Here is a 17,273-nt window from a genome sequence, read left to right on the forward strand (position 1 = left end):
ACACACACACACACACACACACACACACACACACACACACACACACAATATGCAGGAAAAATGTTCTACACATTTTAAATTTTTTAAACAAATACATTTTTTTGAGGTTGCTTCTTTCCTCACAAAGTGATCAGGGCAGTGAAGTGGGGGGGATATATTGGGTGCTTAGCACACGGCATGGGTCACTCAGTATGCTCAGCATCTTTAGGAGAAAGGAGTGCAGTTTTTCTGTGTAGGCTCCCTGGGAAAGAAGAAGCGACTGTGGGAATTCATTTTTCTATTTTATCTCATGTCTTTTCTCCCCCTCTTCTCACCGCTTCTTCCTCCCAAAGCACATGTTTCAAATCCAAATGTCAGGCTGTCTCCAGGTGCAGGGCTCAAGACTGATAACATTTGGAGGCCAGATGTTAACTGACGTAAACACTATTAATGGCTATGCGGACCGGAGACTGAGGCATTGATTTCCAATTTCATAATTATTACTTGAGTTACTGCCACGCCTTCCAGCCCTTCTACCTGAACTAAAAAATAGATATGTGGCCTGTTTCTCCCAGAGAGAAGCACAAATTAATTTAAAATACAAAATTCCTTAAATGTTAAGCAATGGCATTTTGTGAGCAGGATTGGGAATACATCTTCTCTACAGACCTCCTCATTTTTTCCAGTGCCTCTGGAAGGCCAATGGCATCTGAAGCCTGATATAAAAGCAATCTCATGTTCAAAATCATAGCCACAAAAAAAATATTTCACATCTGTGCCAAGTTTTATGTCAATTCTTTTTTTAATTTGAATTGCTTTAGAATTTGTATGGACATTCACTTCTTTAGGAAATAGATAAGTCAGCCTCCCCACAAATGAACAAAAGTCTAAGAAGTTTGTAAGCTTGGTGTGCTGAGAATCACTGAGAACATCACTGGTGCTCCGTTAACCGTTCCTTAACCCACGGAACAGGCAGTTGTGTCCCAGACAAGTGCCTGGCCCTGCTGGTTAACCCATTTTAAGTGCGGGAGATGGCTCTATAGGGTTTAGAGTTGCTAAGATCGGCAAGTAATTTTGAGAAAAACATAAAAATGAAAACAGCATAGGGTTATGATAGATACTGTCATATCTATCTATAGGCATATCTAATAGGCAACTTAGTCGAAGGCTAGAGAATGAGAAAGCGGTCACACAAAAAACAGAAGGCTAAGCAATCTGAGAGGCCCTCGTTTATTCATTCATCAACAAATCTTTATTTAAGGCTTTCCCTGAGCTAGGGTTTGACCTGGTTCTTAATCAGAGACGTGTGGGGCCGAGTTCTACAGAACAGAGGCAGGCTGGTATGACAGATATGGTCAGGGAGCACAGGAAAAAGTTTGGAATTTACTCCCACGACTATACCATGGTTTTAATTTTGTGTAGAATTAATCTTGTCCCTCTCTCCCTTTTCCTCTCCTTTACCCCCCCCTCCGTGTGTGTGTGTGTGTGTGTGTGTGTGTGTGTGCATGTATGTATGTGTAAAAGGTGTTCTATGTTCTTGAGAGTACAGTCCTCTGGGGATAGACGAGCAGAAAACAATCACAAAGCTGTGATAGATAAAAATAAACAGCTGGTACAGCTGTAAGGGGTCGAAAAACTCAGAGAAGAGGGAAAGCATGAGAAGCTAACTCAACAATTCAGCAACCGTTACAAAATGTAAACCCCAACCATCGACCGACCCAATTCTTCAGTTAAAAGTTAGTGTGGAAATTGAGAGGTGTCAGGATCCAATGATGTACCATCACTCCCCCACCCTGTCTGAACTTAGATGGTACCATCCAAGAAAAGTGGGTTGGAGCTCTTCAGCATTCCAACACTACCTCTGGCAAAGTCTCTCTGGGATTTTTGCCAGCTAGTGCAATTTTCAAAACCCCCAGAAGAAAACCACGGTGGTGAGAAGCTGCTTTAGAATGCCAGTGAGGTAGGTGACCGTTAGACTCTCTGGAAGGAGATCCACAGAGTGTAGAACTGGTTGGTTCTATAAAGATGGATCAGTGTTATTCTGAGTAGCGGGGTGTGTCCCTGCCTAGTGTCCCCACTGCAGGATTAGATGGCACAGTGAAGTTCTGGCCAGTGTAAGTGCCTAAGGAAATAGGTGAATGGTTAATTTCTTGTTACCAAGTGTTAGGCAAGTGTTTGAAGGAATGCCCCACTGTGGTCTTTGACTGACAAACATTTTAACCCAAATGGATCCGCTTTTCGGATGAGAGATGGCAACTGTGGTATTCTTGCATTCACCCAACAATCATGCATGTATGGGTTCTGCTATGAGAGTCAGCTCCAGGCTCTAGGAATACAGAAATGAATTCAGGCTTAAGCCTTTCTTCAAGGAGGCTGTGGTCTGGAGGAAGAGAGATGACTAAGCTGAGGAAGACAGTCCAACATGACAGATTCAGAGTCAAGATTGGCTTGCGGAGGAAAGGACCTTGGGCAGAAATTTTTACAACACTGTAATAAAATGAGGTCATGCTTTAAGATTCTTCAAATGAAGTTTCGTCTTTAGAGCCTTCATTCTTCCCCCTTTTCAAATAGGTCGAAAAGTCTAGCAAACTGTGAGGCTTAAATGATGCAAACGATGCTCAGTGAGTCATTTCTGAAAAGACAGCAAAGAGAAAAGCAGAGCTCGCTCCCCAGGGCAGTGTGCAGCTCTGTTGACCTGGGATTTTTCTTTCTTTCTTTTTTTTTTTTTTTTTTTTTTAATAGACTTTGTCTTTCCAGTGGTAAGATTTGTTAGAGTTAGTCAGAGAAACTCTGCTAGAGAATGGCTGGGCTGAAAAGAAAAGCTCACACTGATTCAGAAATGAACTATTACTAGGATGTTGCTTTATGACTCTTCATTACAGACATCGGGCTTGTGCAGGTAATTGGGAGTCAGGAAAGCAACACCCTGGGGACAATTGCAAGGCCTGTGGCCTCCTAGTTCAACTGGAATTCCTGAAGGAAGAGCTGCTCCTGGTTTAATCAAAGGCTCCATTCACATCTCATGTTTCCGTCCTTCATCCTGGTATTTTTAGGTCCTGATGTAAATTGGAGGCCAAGAAACCGTGAGAAACAGTGGTGACTTCTGCCATCTGCTGGCTCCTTCCTGTCACCAGCCCAGAGCTGGCATAACGAAGATTCCAAGGGGTAGAAGGAGCCACTGGCCAAGGAGGTGTGGGGCAGGTGATGGTCCTGCCTTTATCAAAAAAGCACAGGGTTGAGAGGAGGGTTATTGAAGCTGGCCCTGAGATTCTCTGCAGGTTTGTTTCAGGGAAAACACAACCGTGTTTCTTTCCAATTTTTACTTTTTCATCATTACCACGTAAGGCTGATCAAATAAAGTCATATCCTTAACAGATCAATTTGAAGGAAACAACAGAAGTTGTGCTAATGATGACTGAAGTGAGGGTGAGGAGTGAGGAAAAAGAGGCTAGGAGAAACGTTCTGCAACACATTACAGTATTCTTTAATTGATTCAGGCAACTTTTTTTTTTTTTTAAAGAATCTGATGTTTGCAGGATTCTGACCCAAATGTCTGGGACACAAAAACAGATACTATTTCCTCTCTTGACTATGACAATCAGCTGGGAAGCAGTGAAATGGAGAATCAGACAGAGATGTGCAAGTAGTCTCATGACATGGTCAGCCCAATGAATCCATGGGTTCTGAGGATGCAATCAAGCATGGCTAAAAAGTAGATGGAGGGGGGGGCAGGTACAGGCTTTTTCTTCTTACCATGCCTCGAAGAATAAAACACACTGACTCTGCGTCTAAATTTTGCATTGCATTTTATATTATATGTAACCCAAAAATGATTGGAGTTAGACAAGAGGAGGTGTGGAGATTATACGTCAGCACCAAGCCATTTCATAAGAGGATTGGAGCACCCACATCTGTGGGTTTTGGCATGGGGTGGAGGGTCCTGGAATTGATTTCTTGGTGACAGTGAGGGCAACTGTACTACAGAGAGAACTATGAGGGAGCACAGAGAAGTGGCAGGCATCAGTTTGGGACTGCAGCACCAGAGAGGGTAAGTGATCATTTCGCTTGTGATCCAACATGATTTTAGAAGAGAGCCTTCCACTGGAGATTGCAGTAGGAAGGTACCTTCAGTGACAGCAACATCGCTTCTGATACACCGCCTCTCGGGCCACCACGCAGGCAAGAGTTGAGAGCTCCCACTACAGAGCAGTAAAGAAGCACTGAATGTTAGATAAAAAGCCATTGATTGTGTAGGCATATCAGGGCCAGGAGAAATAGACCCAACCATGTAGATTTCCAGCACACAAAGCGCTTGGAGACAGGTGAGCAGGACTATCAGATCAGGTCTCTTATCCTGGAAAAAAGGTGTGTTTAACAATACTACAGTCCACACGCTGGCCATGGGCAGCCTCTTCCGCTCATGCAGATGGCCTACTCACATAATCAGAAACTTATGAGTGGCCTCCTCCATCCAAGTTTACCTGAAATGTCAACATAACTTCATAAATAATAGATATTCGAGTATCTGCAACCTTAGCTACACCAATGACAGTACTACTTAGAATGACAAATACGGTCACCTTTAAATGTAAGAGAAATTGTTCAGAAAATCGTAGTACAGCTGCTGGATAAACAATTAAGTGGTCCATGAAAAGTGGTGATTCTAGACACCACAGAGAATGGTAAAACCTTATGAAGGCACTGTTTAAATCGGTATGAAAAATATATTCAGATGAGGGCTGGGAAGACAGCTCCGTTAGCAAGTTGCTTGCCGTAGGAGGTTACGGACCTGAGTTTGGAGCCTCAGAATCAATGTAAAACCTGTGGAAAGAGGCAGTGTGTTCTGTAACTACACTGTGGGAGCAGAGGAGGGACGGAGACAGGCAGAGCCCTTTAGCTCACCAGCCGGAAGTCCAGCCAAGTCAACAAGAGAACAGTAAGCAGAGAACAGCTGAGAAAGACATCTGGAACTGACCTCCAGCTTCTCCGTGTGTGTGCTGTGTGCTGGTTGGTACACCTCTCCCCCCCCCATCGCTCGCCTACCTGCCCACCCACCCACATACACACCATAAACATGTCTGGATGGAAAATACTGAACTACTAGCAAGGACACTTTGTTTCCTTTTGACTGTGTTTTGTAGAGCTTTCTTAGACCGTTTGTATAATGGTGTTTTAGTCTAAAGAAGCGTAAAGATGAAATGTGTGTCCTGATTAAGGCAGAGACAGAAAAGGCCTAAATTAATGATGGTTCTGTTGATGTGTTTGTTTCTGCCTTTGCACATTCACTTTCCTTCCTGGTTGTATTTCAGTTTGTGTGGTGTATTCATTTCATTTGTTAAGGCTACCTTCAGTCTCCCTCTTGGCCAGCACCCCTCTTCCCCCTCTACTTTCTCGATCTGTGGGATGTATTGTGATGTCTTCCCACTAATTTTGCTGTGACTGGGGCTGGTGTCTGGTTAGTGATTCATGTATGTTCTGAAGCTGTACATCTGCTCAGGTTGCTTTGAAACAGTGCCCCAGGGAATTATGAAAGGCCATTTGTCTCACTGGTACAGCTTCTTTGCAACAGAGACCTCTTCCTCGGCTTCTCCTGAATTCCAGCAAACTCTCTTTTGAGTTTAGGCAGGGAAGAAGAAGGAGAAGAGAAGGAGGAGGAGGAGGAGGAAGAGGAGGAAAGTGTTTGTATGGGAGGGGTCGAGTGCCAGCTCATCTGGTAGCTGTGCTTGGTAAAAGTGACAGAGCTGCCCCAAGCCTCACTTTCACGCTAGTGTTTTATGGACATTGTCTCCCGCAGCAGGAAGGCTGACAGTGGAAAAGAAGACAGATGAGCCCAGCAGAAACATCATGGAAAGAGTTCTAAGAGTTGGTGGCCATACCTACCTGGCAAGCTACTGGTATAGATACAGAGAGCAGTGACAGTTAAAATACTTAGGGGTATCACATGAGTGCTGATCATGGCACTGAGCATAGCTATAGACAGTTTGGCATCCCCAAAACTAATCCTTTGGCCTTGCCCATACTGGAGCTTCTAAGAGGCTGGATAGCTGTTGTTAAAAGTATTCTGCTGGTTTAGCATTGAAGGGCTATGAATATGTACATCAAAATTAATAATAATAATACAATTGCACATAGAATTTAGAAGTTCATTTTACTCTTAGGCTTTGGGTAATCCAAGTTTTATCTTTTAAGAACCTTCCCTCTTTGCCATTAAGAAGGGCTTCGTGGACTGGAGAGATGGCTCTGTGGTTAGGAGCTTCAGCTACCCTTTCAGAGGGCCCCAGGTTCTATTCCCAGCACCCACATGATAGTTTACAACCATCTGTAACTTCACTCCCAGGGGATGCAACACTTGCTTCTTCTGGCTGCCAGGAAAAATGTCATGGGTGTGGTCCAAGATGTATGAACAGGCATACACATACAAATAAAATATTATTTTTTAAAGAAGAGTTCACAGACAGAATTAGGACATACAGGTTCTGTAAGATTGGGGGGGGGGGCTACAAAGGATCCTTGTCCACAGAATAACTATTTAGGAGAGATTTCCCTCTTGCAATGTAGCTCATTATAGCTTTCCTTGTTACAAAGTACCAGCCAGGGAGGCCGACAAGAAAATGAGTTCAAGGGACTGCTCAGCTGCCTGAAGCCTTGGGAAGTTTACCCCCCCCTCCCCCAAACCACTGGGCTTCCGAAAAGGTCCAGCTGCGGAGTCAGTCTTGTAATCCCTGGTACATGCTAGTCACTATGGCACCTGCATGGCCCTTCCCCCAGGGATCCCCACGTGCTGCTTCCCACGGGAATTTGTATGGAGTCTGAAAGCAGCTTTGATCAGCAGAGTCTCTATGGTGGCTTCATACCCCTGTGCTCCGTCATTTCTTCTTCTGCTCCAAAGAGCTCCAGTGCAGTCTGTTGCCTCCTTCCGGCTTATTCAAGATGGCACTTCCTGTCCCTGCAGGATCACTCAGCAGTGGTCATAGACCAACTCATACATACCAACTTTTGCTAGAGAAGAAACGGGCTTCCGTTATCCGGCATGCCACTATGGAACCGAGGATGAGAGGAGCCCGAATCGCCTGAGGCTGTAAAGAGAGCCGTGGGAAAAACGGGTGTTCTGCCCGGCAAATCTTTGTATGGTTTCAATTGCCCGTCGTTGAAGGCGGATCAAAAATAAGAAAGGGACAATCTAGAAGTAAACAATTCGCGAATTTTAAACAACTGTGATCCCAGTGTTTCTTATTTCAATCAATTCTTGTGTGATGTTTGTATGTGTGTACACGATCATGTAAACATGTGTGTATACACGCTTGTACAGGGTAGAGGTCGCATTAGATGTTTTTCTTAATAACTCTCTGCCTTACTTCTTGACACAGGATCTGTCAGCAAACCTGGGGCTCACTGGTGTGCAAAGACTACCTAGCCAGGGAGCTTCCGGGATCCACATCTGTACTTCCAGTGTTGGGATTCCGGGAGTGCCTCTGAGCCTGGCTGTTTACATAGGTGCTGGAGGGGTCTCTGTGTTTTCACACAAAGAATTTTATTGGCAGAGGCAGGTCTCCATTTCTACAGTGTAGTTTTAGAATTGCCTCGGTCCTACCTGGTGTGAATCTCTTACTGTGGCGGATTAACACACTTTCTTATTAGTGTAACAGGTACAAGTAAAAAATAAATAAATAGATAGATAGATAGATAGATAGATAGATAGATAGATAGATAGATAGATAAATAAATAAAAACCAAGCCAAAAAAAAAAACACACCCAAAGAGCAGATTAGGATTCCTGAATTCCTGAGGGGATTATGGCAGCTGGGTAATATTAAAGGAAGCTGAGTCTTGTGGCCAAACTGGATAAAAGACCATCCTCATGCCCTGGAGGACTTTTCCACAACCTCTCAGCAAAGCCTCAACAGGGAACAGTGAGTGTCTGAGAGAAGCTGGGGCAGGCAGGTGGTTCAAACAGTGAATGTTGGAGAGAAGCTAAGGGGAGCTGTGTGTGCACAAGGCACACATCTGGCACGGGGCTGGAGACGTGGCTCAGCGGGTAAGAGCACTGTTTGCTCTTCCTAAAAGGTCCCGAGTTCAGTTCCCAGCAACCACAGGGTGCCTCACAACCATCTGTAAAGTGAGCTGATTCCCTTTTCTGGCGTGCGTGCAGGTGTACATGCAGGAGAGCACTCATAGACATAAAATAAATAAATCTTTAAAAAGAAAAAGCAAACATGGGAAGGACAGACTGCTCCAGGGTGACAGCAGAATGGGGCAGAAGCAAGGCGTGAAAGCCACATGGCTCCTGTTTATGCTCAAGATCGGAGCCTTTAGGAAAACAGTGGGCCTGCGGGCACCCTCCCCCAGTGAGGGGCATGGATCAGAATCTTCCTGACACTTTTCTGTGAGAGTCTATGCTGGCATTCTTCTCCAGAGCCGCAGCTCTGAAGCCTGGGACAGTAATTTGGTGTTATCAGATTAATTAAGTCATTTATGTGGCTGAATTTACATATGAATATTAAATAACAGGCTGGGCCCCTCTAATCAGACAGCGAGCGTTTTTCAGGGTAACACTTTGTTCCCAAAACATTCAGAAATATGCAAATTGTGTCTTTAATGAGGCTGATATTTATGTAAGGAAGGACTCTTCCAGCTAGGAAGAAATCATTCTCATGATAACTGTGTCTGGCACCTAGAGGTACCAGAGGTGGCCTCCTCTGGAGTTCTCATTAGCAACAAGTTGTTTTTCTTTTGTTGTTTTTCTGCTTTCATTATGAATCTGTGACAGTTGCTCAGGCTGTGGGAAAGGTCATGACTTTTGCCTTTGGGTCCAAATTCTGGGTTACTATTTATTAATAGTAATGAGTAATTAATAGTAATGAGTGAAGTTTGGAGAAGTCAGCTTCCTATCAACAATACGGGAAGGACTGCAGCCGAGATCTGCCCTGTAGACTAAGCTTTGCAGAGTGAGCCTGGCAGGCAGTGTACCTGACCTGTCCTCTGCAGTTCTCGACTTACCAGACTTTCCCGCTTTCTCTTTAAGCTTTGATGTGGAAAATGGCCCTTCTCCAGGTCGGAGCCCGCTGGACCCTCAGGCCAGCTCTTCCTCTGGACTGGTTCTTCATGCCACCTTCCCTGGGCATAGCCAACGCAGAGAGTCCTTCCTCTACAGATCCGACAGCGACTATGACTTGTCACCAAAAGCGATGTCAAGGAACTCATCACTTCCCAGTGAGCAGTAAGTTAAACTCTTCCTGTTCCTCTCTGGGTTTCTGCCTCACATATATTTCAACCTTTTCCCAGCTGTAGGAGCAGCGCTCACTGTTGCCAACCCAAGGGAGGAAGGAGAGAAAACTGAACAAGTGGCAACGATACCCATTTTAAGGACTTGCAGAATTTTGACTGGGGACCCCAGGGTATAAAAAAAACAACAGACAAAACCCCGCAGACACAGTATGTCTGAAAACTTTCACTGGGTTTATTTCCCAGACTGTAACATCGTTTGTGGAATGGAAACCTTAACACCCTTTTCCAACCATACTTGAGTATATGAGTGTATGAGGCCTTGGGCCAGAACAAAAATGGTGGCTGGCCACCATTCTCACTCGCTGGCCTTTGCTCAGTCACATGCCTGTGTCCCTTCTGTGAAACTTTACCATCATACTAATCCACTGCCTGCCTCCTCAGTGACACAGAGCAGCCAAGGCACAGATGATATTTGTGTCTGGCTGATACTAATTGCAGATAGCTGATTTTTATCAAAAGAATGACAACTGGTTTGTATTGCCTGTTTATTAAATTTCTGAATCCACATGAAATTGGTTGCAAAAACCCATGACTTAAAAGGTTTCTGGGCATACACTCAATCATTTTTAACATTGTGTGTTATAAAACTCTCAGTAACTCCCTAAAATCTGCAGTCTGGAAAAGTCCACTGGGTTCTTGTTCTCTGTTAAAAAGAAACCCCAAAAGATTCACGTTCTTGTGAAATGTGAAAGGGGCAAGGAATGTTTTAGTTGGCAGCAGGTAAATATTTTGCAGGGTCCCTCTGGCAGCAACTTTTTTTTTCTTTTTTCTTTTTTTAATTATTTTTTATATTTTTATATTAATTGCATTTTATTTGCTTTGCATCCCAGCTGTAGCCCCCCTCCCTCATTCCCTCTCAATCCCACCCTCCCTCCCTCATCTCCTACCATGTCGTTCTCCAAGTCCACTGGTGGGGGAGGTCCTCCTCCCCTTCCATCTGACTCTAGCTTATCAGGTCTTATCAGGACTGGCTGCATTGTCCTCCTCTGTGATCTGGCAGGGCTGCTCCCCCCCCCCCTGGGAGGGGGGTTGGTCAAAGAGCCAGCCACTGAGTTCATGTCAGAGATAGTCCTTCTTCCCTCTACTAGGGAACCCAGTTGTATACTGAGCTGCCATGAGCTGCATCTGAGCAGGGGTTCTAGGTTATATCCATGAATGTACCTTCGTTGGAGTGTCAGTCTCAGAAAATACCCCTGAGCCCAGAACCCCTGGTTCTGTTGCTCTCCTTGTGGAGCTCCTGTCCTCTCCAGGTCTTACTAACTACTTCTTTCATATGATTCCCTGGCACAACTTTTAGTAGAAGTACTGTAGCCTGGAGACTGGGGAGCTGGCTCAGCTGTCAACAGCACCTGCTGTCCTTGCAAAGGACCTAGGTTTGGTTGCCAGTACCAAACACGGTGGCTCGCAATTATCTACAACTCTAGTTCCAGGGGAACCAACACCCTCTTCTGGCCTCCATGGGTACCAGACACATAAATGGTGGACATCTATACATGCAGGCAAGCACTCACATGCACACAGGGAAAGCAAGAATAAATAAATCTGTTTTTTAAATGTAGTGTATAGTCCTAAAGCATGCCAATCATGAGTGATCCAAAATCCATATATTTTTTTTTACTCATTTGGAAAAATATTTGCTAACTTTCCTATGCACTTTGCAGTGTGTGAGGCTGTTGGGGTTTAAAAAAAAAGAAAAGAAAAAAGAAGAGGGAAACAGTATGGAGAATCAGAGACGGGTTAAAACCAGATCACATTCCTCAAAAGTCTGTGTGCTTTCAAAGAGACTATGTACTAACTGGCAATGACAAGAGGGACACACAGGCACACAGAACTCTGTAGGAAGGGAGGCAACTCATCAGATGATCCTGTGCTGGGGGCCATGCTCCTTTCCAGGTGCTTTCTGTTAGCCTAACATCCAAACCCTAGACACCGCCCAGCCTACATAGTCTGGCTTTTATCATGGGAGAGCAAAGGACATGCAGTGAGCTCAAGGTAAGCATAGACCCCTCCCATACCATTTCACGAAGAAAAGGCGAGTGTTGGCATATAAATCCTATTAATTCTAATTCGTGCCCTAGTCATTCCCAAACTCATCTCAAACCTCACAAGGAATTTCCAACTCACTGAGGCTCCACAGACAAGGCTGATTAAACCCCAGGTTAGATTCCCCTGCTCCCTTATGTGGGATAAAAATGATGCAGAGAGTGTAAACTTGAAGATAATTTAGAGCTTACAAGCCAGCTCCATCTCTGGCTTACAAAACTACAGTTGTGAAGATCTCTGTGTCTACTATCCCTGTCCCTAGCTTTACATCTTTGTAATTTCACTGACCAGTTAAACATTCCCTTAAGTTTAGCACCTATAAAAGGTCACCATCTTCACTTCTGGACAAACAAGAATTACGTGTGAAAATTATCTAGCATAATTCTTACTTTTTAACTTTTTAATTTTTTATTAGTCTTTCCTTCCTTCCCCTCTCCCTCTACTTCATGTGTGTGTCTGTGTCTGTGTGTGTGTGTGTTGCACATAAGTGTGTGGGTGACAGTGTAGAGGCAGGAACAGGATGTCAGGAATCTTTCTTTCCTGTTCTCTGCCATTTTGCCTTGAGACACTGTCTCTCTCTGAACTGAAAGGTTAGTTTGGTCTAAGCTTGCTGGCCAGTGAGATTTGGAATCTGCCTGCCTCTACTCATCAATGCTTGGGTCATAGTCACACTCAGCCATGCCACCAGCCCCATGAAGTGAGGCAGGAAGAACTAAAACCAATATAGGAAGAGTAGCCCCGCCCCTTCCCACTGCTCCAGTATGTTTCTTGCCAGTAGATCCAAGAAGAGGGGCCATGGCAGGTCGGGCACCAGATGCAAAGATTGCCAGGATGGCTACCAAATGGCTTGTCTTCAGGAGCCCCTCCAATCTAGCACAGAGCAGTCACAAATTCAAATCCACAGAAACATGGAAAGCTTTGCATAATTCCATCGCATTAAATCCTAGCACTAGGAAAATGTTGGCTTTGAAATGTTCCTTACATGAATTGTCTCGGTAGACTAAATGGAAATTACTGGCAGTTTAGGCGAGAGTAGGTGAATGAGTGAAAAAAAAATGTGAATGGAAATGTAAAATGGCTTCAACTTTTAGCAAGGAAGAAGAGAGTATGATGAGGCTTTCTTGAAAAGGAAAACAAAGTCTTCCCTGGTCCCCAAAGGCAAGCACAGCTGTGCTCCTGGCTGTGGCAATCAGTTGGCCTGTCCTTGGTTCCTGGGCTGCAGTCATTTCTAAACAAATGCTTCCATATATTGTGGAATAGGTTTCTCAGTGGAAAGCCGAATTGCTGGATATCAGCAGGGGCAGTTTTCCTTTCAGAAATCTATGGCAGAAATTGCTCCTCACGAGGACTTTTGAGAGCCCACCTGCAAAGCCACAGGGGGAGAGGCGCCATATTTTTCTCATTTGGTCATTCCATCTTGCAAAGCCTCAGATGAGGAACTTTCAAAAGCCGCCATGTGCAAAAAGCTTTTGTGTGTCCTGGGGAGAAATGTCAAGGGAGATAAGACCTAAAGACCAGGACAAAAAGCACCAGTAACGGGCCGCTTACATTTAGGACCTATTTATTGATGGACTACCAGAAAGTACAATGTGGTATCAAAGACTCAGATTAGACACACAACAGTTTCACTTGCTTACCATGACTGTTAATACATGGAATCTCTCTTATGGTCTAAATCATGGGTAAGTAAAAACACACATTGATGAAGCGTTGTCCGTGTGCCATGTGCTAAAACACTTTACATAAGTCCATTCATTTAGCGTCCATATGCTCAGTGTGATAGGAACTACAGGTTTGTTTGGTATTTTGTTTTGTTTTGTTTTGTTTTCAGTTAGAGATGAAAGCCTGGGGCATGGAATAAGAAGCCAGGCTTGAACCCCAGAAGTCCGGGTGATGCTACAATGCAAAGATCCAAAGATTTAAACTGCATAAGGCCCCAAATAAGAATATTAATCAATGATTTGCCTCTGTTTCCAGCTATTAAAATGAATCATGTTCAGTCTTGCTTTTAGTGAATATTTACTTAAATGTAAGCATTTTGCTAATAAATAAGACAACTCTGTGCCTTCAAAAATCTAAAGGATTATTAATAAGTCAGTTAGTAGCTTTAATACCTTCAGAAATAAAGACAAGACTAGAGAGGCTTGTACAAGACTTTGGAAAGCCTGACCAGGCAGGGTGAATGGCCTATTGGAGGAAGTCCAGCTGAGCTAGATGGGATAGGAAGCTGGAGGGTATGCAGGAGACCAGCTTTCTAGCTGTAGGGAGGACTTTGGGGGCTGAGGTTGGGTGGAGCAACAGCCTCCTTGTTGTGAAAGGCCTAGGGGTTGTTTTTCATGCTGCCAGCAAGCAGTGCTCCAAAAGGCCATTCCAGGGCCATTCAAAAGGTGTTTGGTAGCTGGGCGTAGTAGCACATGCCTGTGATCCCAGCACTCAGGGATGCAGATAGGATAGCTGTGAGTTCGAGGCCAGCCTGCTCTACAAAGCAAGTCCAGGACAGCCAAGGCTACACAGAGAAACCCTGTCTTGGAAAAACAAAAAACAAACAAACAAACAAACAAAAAACATGAAGAGAGAGAGAGAGAAAGGTGCTTGGTTTGAAACCTAGCTCAGGAGGAAAGATGAGCTGCAGAGTAAACAGAGCTAAAAAAAAAAAAAAAAAAAAGCAGCTAGGGGGCAACTTTGGCCTCATATGCATGTAATCGCAAGAATGGGGACCTACAGCAGAGGACGCTTGGTCAGCAATTAATATTTGCAAATCAGGACTGACAGGGCTTAGCTGACAATTGTGGGATGAGGCGGAGGGGAGTTTTCCACCTGGCCAACATGACAGATGACCGCATTGTTCCTTAACAATTAGGCATTTTCTTCCGTTACACACAGTAAAGCCCATAACTGTACTGTACAATAGAAACACAAGTTCTCCAGAAAGCAGTAGGGGCAGGCATACATGTCTTAAGCAGGCTGTTGCCAGCCAAAAGACAGACAGGCAACTGCCTAATTACCACAACAATGACCTACTACTGATGACCATGGCTAAATAAATAAAACACTTTTATGTGCCAAGAAAGACTCCTCATTTCTCACAGAACCCCTATGCGCAGATGAAAAAGTTGAGACACAGCCTGCCTAGCTCTCATGGATGATAATAAAAAATCTGAGAAAACGACAATGCTGGCCAGAGGCAGGATGCATTCTCCCAAAGACCACACTTGTAATCTGTAGAAGACAGGCGGAAGGCACAAGACAATTCCACATAGAGTGAAAAAAAACAGAGAAGGGCGAAGTAAATTAATAAAATCCAGAGTCCAATGTGAGAATTGGCACTTCTGTGTTCTAAAAAGCTGTTTCATGGTTAAGACATGACCTACACAGTCACTTGCAAGACCCAATTTGCAAGAACCTGTTTTGCACTTGGAAGGCTCATCCTTAGTTTGTAACAGTGTAGTGTTCCTATTCTGTCACTAGAGGGTGCTGGTGTAACAGTTCTGAATATTTCTCTTTGTTCCTGAGAGGGCAAACTGCTTTCTCTAATAATCTGGGAAATACATAAATAAATAAGTAAATACATCAGTTTCCATAGTCAAATATTTTTTTTCTATTGCAATTGCAGTCTGTTCTTAACTTGTAAAATAGCATATAATGATTTCAAAATAGTTCTGTAATCTGGAAAGATTTTTTTTTTGTTTCATTTTATTTGGTTTCTTTCCTGATACAATTCTAAATCTGCTCTCTTCTGTAGCAGCTATCATCTGACCTACAGAGTTAGGTTAGTCACTCAAATGCTATTAAGGAGCCAGTGCAGGTGCTCTGCCAATCCTCCTCACCTTCCCCCAGTTTCTGAATATCTTGCTGTCCCAACTTCAAGAGTCCCCTATGGAAGGAGTGTTGGCCTCCTTTCTTTAATCATTGGTTTATATGTTTACTACATCTGCAGATCACTTGCTCCACATCAGCTCTATGTGTGGTGATGTTTCTGAATCTCCCTGATTCCCAGCTCCATGTGGGGTGGGGTCTCTGTCTCCCTAAATAGTTTGACTTCCATTAGGTACTTAAACTCCAAAAATCCAGGGGCCACAGGAGATCTGCTTGACCCTGAATCAACTTTCCTGTGTTCCAACTCACCCTTGCATGTTATGGAACATGTCAGCTTTCTCTCAAAAATCTAAACAGACAGCAAGATCTTTCACCCATCTGGACAGTCGCCATATAAAATGCAGGCATGCAAGTCACCACATGCCATTTGTAGCAACCATTTCTGATTTCATTTTTATTCTCTCTCCCTTTATCCCCTTTCTGAAACCCCTGAGCTCCTTCTCTGGCTTCCTTAACATATACATATATACATATATATATATATATATATATATTGCCATGAAGAAAGCCATCCCCAAGCACTGCCCTGACTATGCCTGTGCCTTGGTGAAGCCTAAGCCTGTAGTTTTAATACCTTGTTTACATCACACTCTGGTCCATAGTACTGCCTGGGAATCCCTAAGCTCCTTAAACTCAGCATGTACCTGTAAGCTCCCTGGGTTCCATGAAAATTCCCAACTCCTCTTGTTTCTGCTCATGCCTCTTTTCTCAGATGCTCACTTTTTAAGATGAAAATACAGTTTCCTTATGCAAGTAAATGCTGAGTTCTGACAAGATCCCTGGCGTCTGCTCAACACATCATTTCCTGTTCCTTTCTTGGCTGCGTAGGCTCTTTCTCATTGCCAGTAACCTCCCGCCATCCCTCCCGGGGCTCTCCCTGGCTTTTCATCCCTCCGCATCCACAGAACTTCGCCTTTTAAAATGCTTGTTTGATTTGTCTGTCTCACCTCCCGCCTCACTGAAAAGCCTCACTGCGCTTTACCTGTCCCTGTTGACTTAATCACCAACATCGCAGGCTCTGTCTCCCATATCTTGGGTGCAGGGGACCTTCTAACCTTATTCTCTGCAAGCGCCTCTGGCTAATGTACTCTAACATCCACCCACAAGCGTATTCACTGTTTTCCCATGTTAGATCCTCTGCTATTATCATTTCTCTCGTTGGCATCATCTATGCTGTCTACCTCCTTACAGACTATGTCCCTAAAAGTCCATCTCAGACACTACTGAGTCTGCCAAGCCCGCCTTACTTCTACTAATCTATAATTCATCTCTCTTTGGGGTCCCATTCATTATCCATCATTTGTATTTCTCTTTCTGTCTTTATGTGTATTCTAGCTTTAAAATATCTTTGGTCTCATCTGGGCATGGTAGGGCAAAGGCTTTAACCCCAGCACTCAGAGAGGCAGAGGCAAGCAGATCGCTGTGAGTTCGAGGCCAGTATGGTCTACAAAGTGAGTTCAGGATAACCAAGACTATATAGAGAAACCCTGTTTAGAAAAACCAATATACTCCACCAAGGACCATGTATGGATATAACCTAGAACCTCTGCTCAGATGTAGCCTGTGGTAGCTCATTTGGTTACTATAGTAACCAATTGGTTTCCCATAGTAAGGGGAACAGTGACTATTTCTGACAGGAACTCAATGGCTGGCTCTTTGACCTCCCCACCCTCCAAGGGAGGAGCAGTCCTGTTAGGCCACAGAGGAGGACTTTGAAGCCAGTCCTGAAGATACCTGATAAAACAGGGTCAGATGAAAGGGAAGGAGGTCCTCCCCAATCAGTGGACTTGGAAAGGGGCAGGGAGGAGATGAGGGAGGGAGGGTGGGATTGGGAGGGAATGAGGGATACAGAGTTAACAAAATGTAACTAATAATAAAAATTTAAAAAATTAAAAAAAAAAGAAAATTCAAATGTAAACCTCTCTGCTGGATTATTATCCTCTTGAGGCAGAGTGAAAATAAAGATTCCTGCTTTAAAAAAAAAAGAAAAACCAATATATATTTGTGTGTGTGTTTCTCATATAATATTATAATATATAATATATTGTATATTATATTATATTATATTATATTATATTATATTATATTAT

At 43.8% G+C, this 17,273-nt stretch overlaps 1 protein-coding gene across 3 annotated transcripts in view; it reads left to right on the plus strand.

Annotated features, from left to right (window-relative positions):
• The window catches only part of Pde4b (phosphodiesterase 4B), a 516,183-nt gene that overhangs the window by 383,335 nt on the left and 115,575 nt on the right, over positions 1 to 17,273 (plus strand). For all 3 annotated transcript variants that reach the window (XM_055628760.1, XM_055628761.1, XM_055628762.1), the window contains one exon: positions 9,002 to 9,196. In XM_055628760.1, the coding sequence (XP_055484735.1) occupies positions 9,002 to 9,196 (195 nt within the window). The remainder of the gene's footprint in view (positions 1 to 9,001; positions 9,197 to 17,273) is intronic.

Source organism: Psammomys obesus, unplaced genomic scaffold (assembly GCF_907164565.1).
Source record: "Psammomys obesus unplaced genomic scaffold, mPsaObe1.curated_primary_1811, whole genome shotgun sequence".
NCBI classification, from domain to species: domain Eukaryota; kingdom Metazoa; phylum Chordata; class Mammalia; order Rodentia; family Muridae; genus Psammomys; species Psammomys obesus.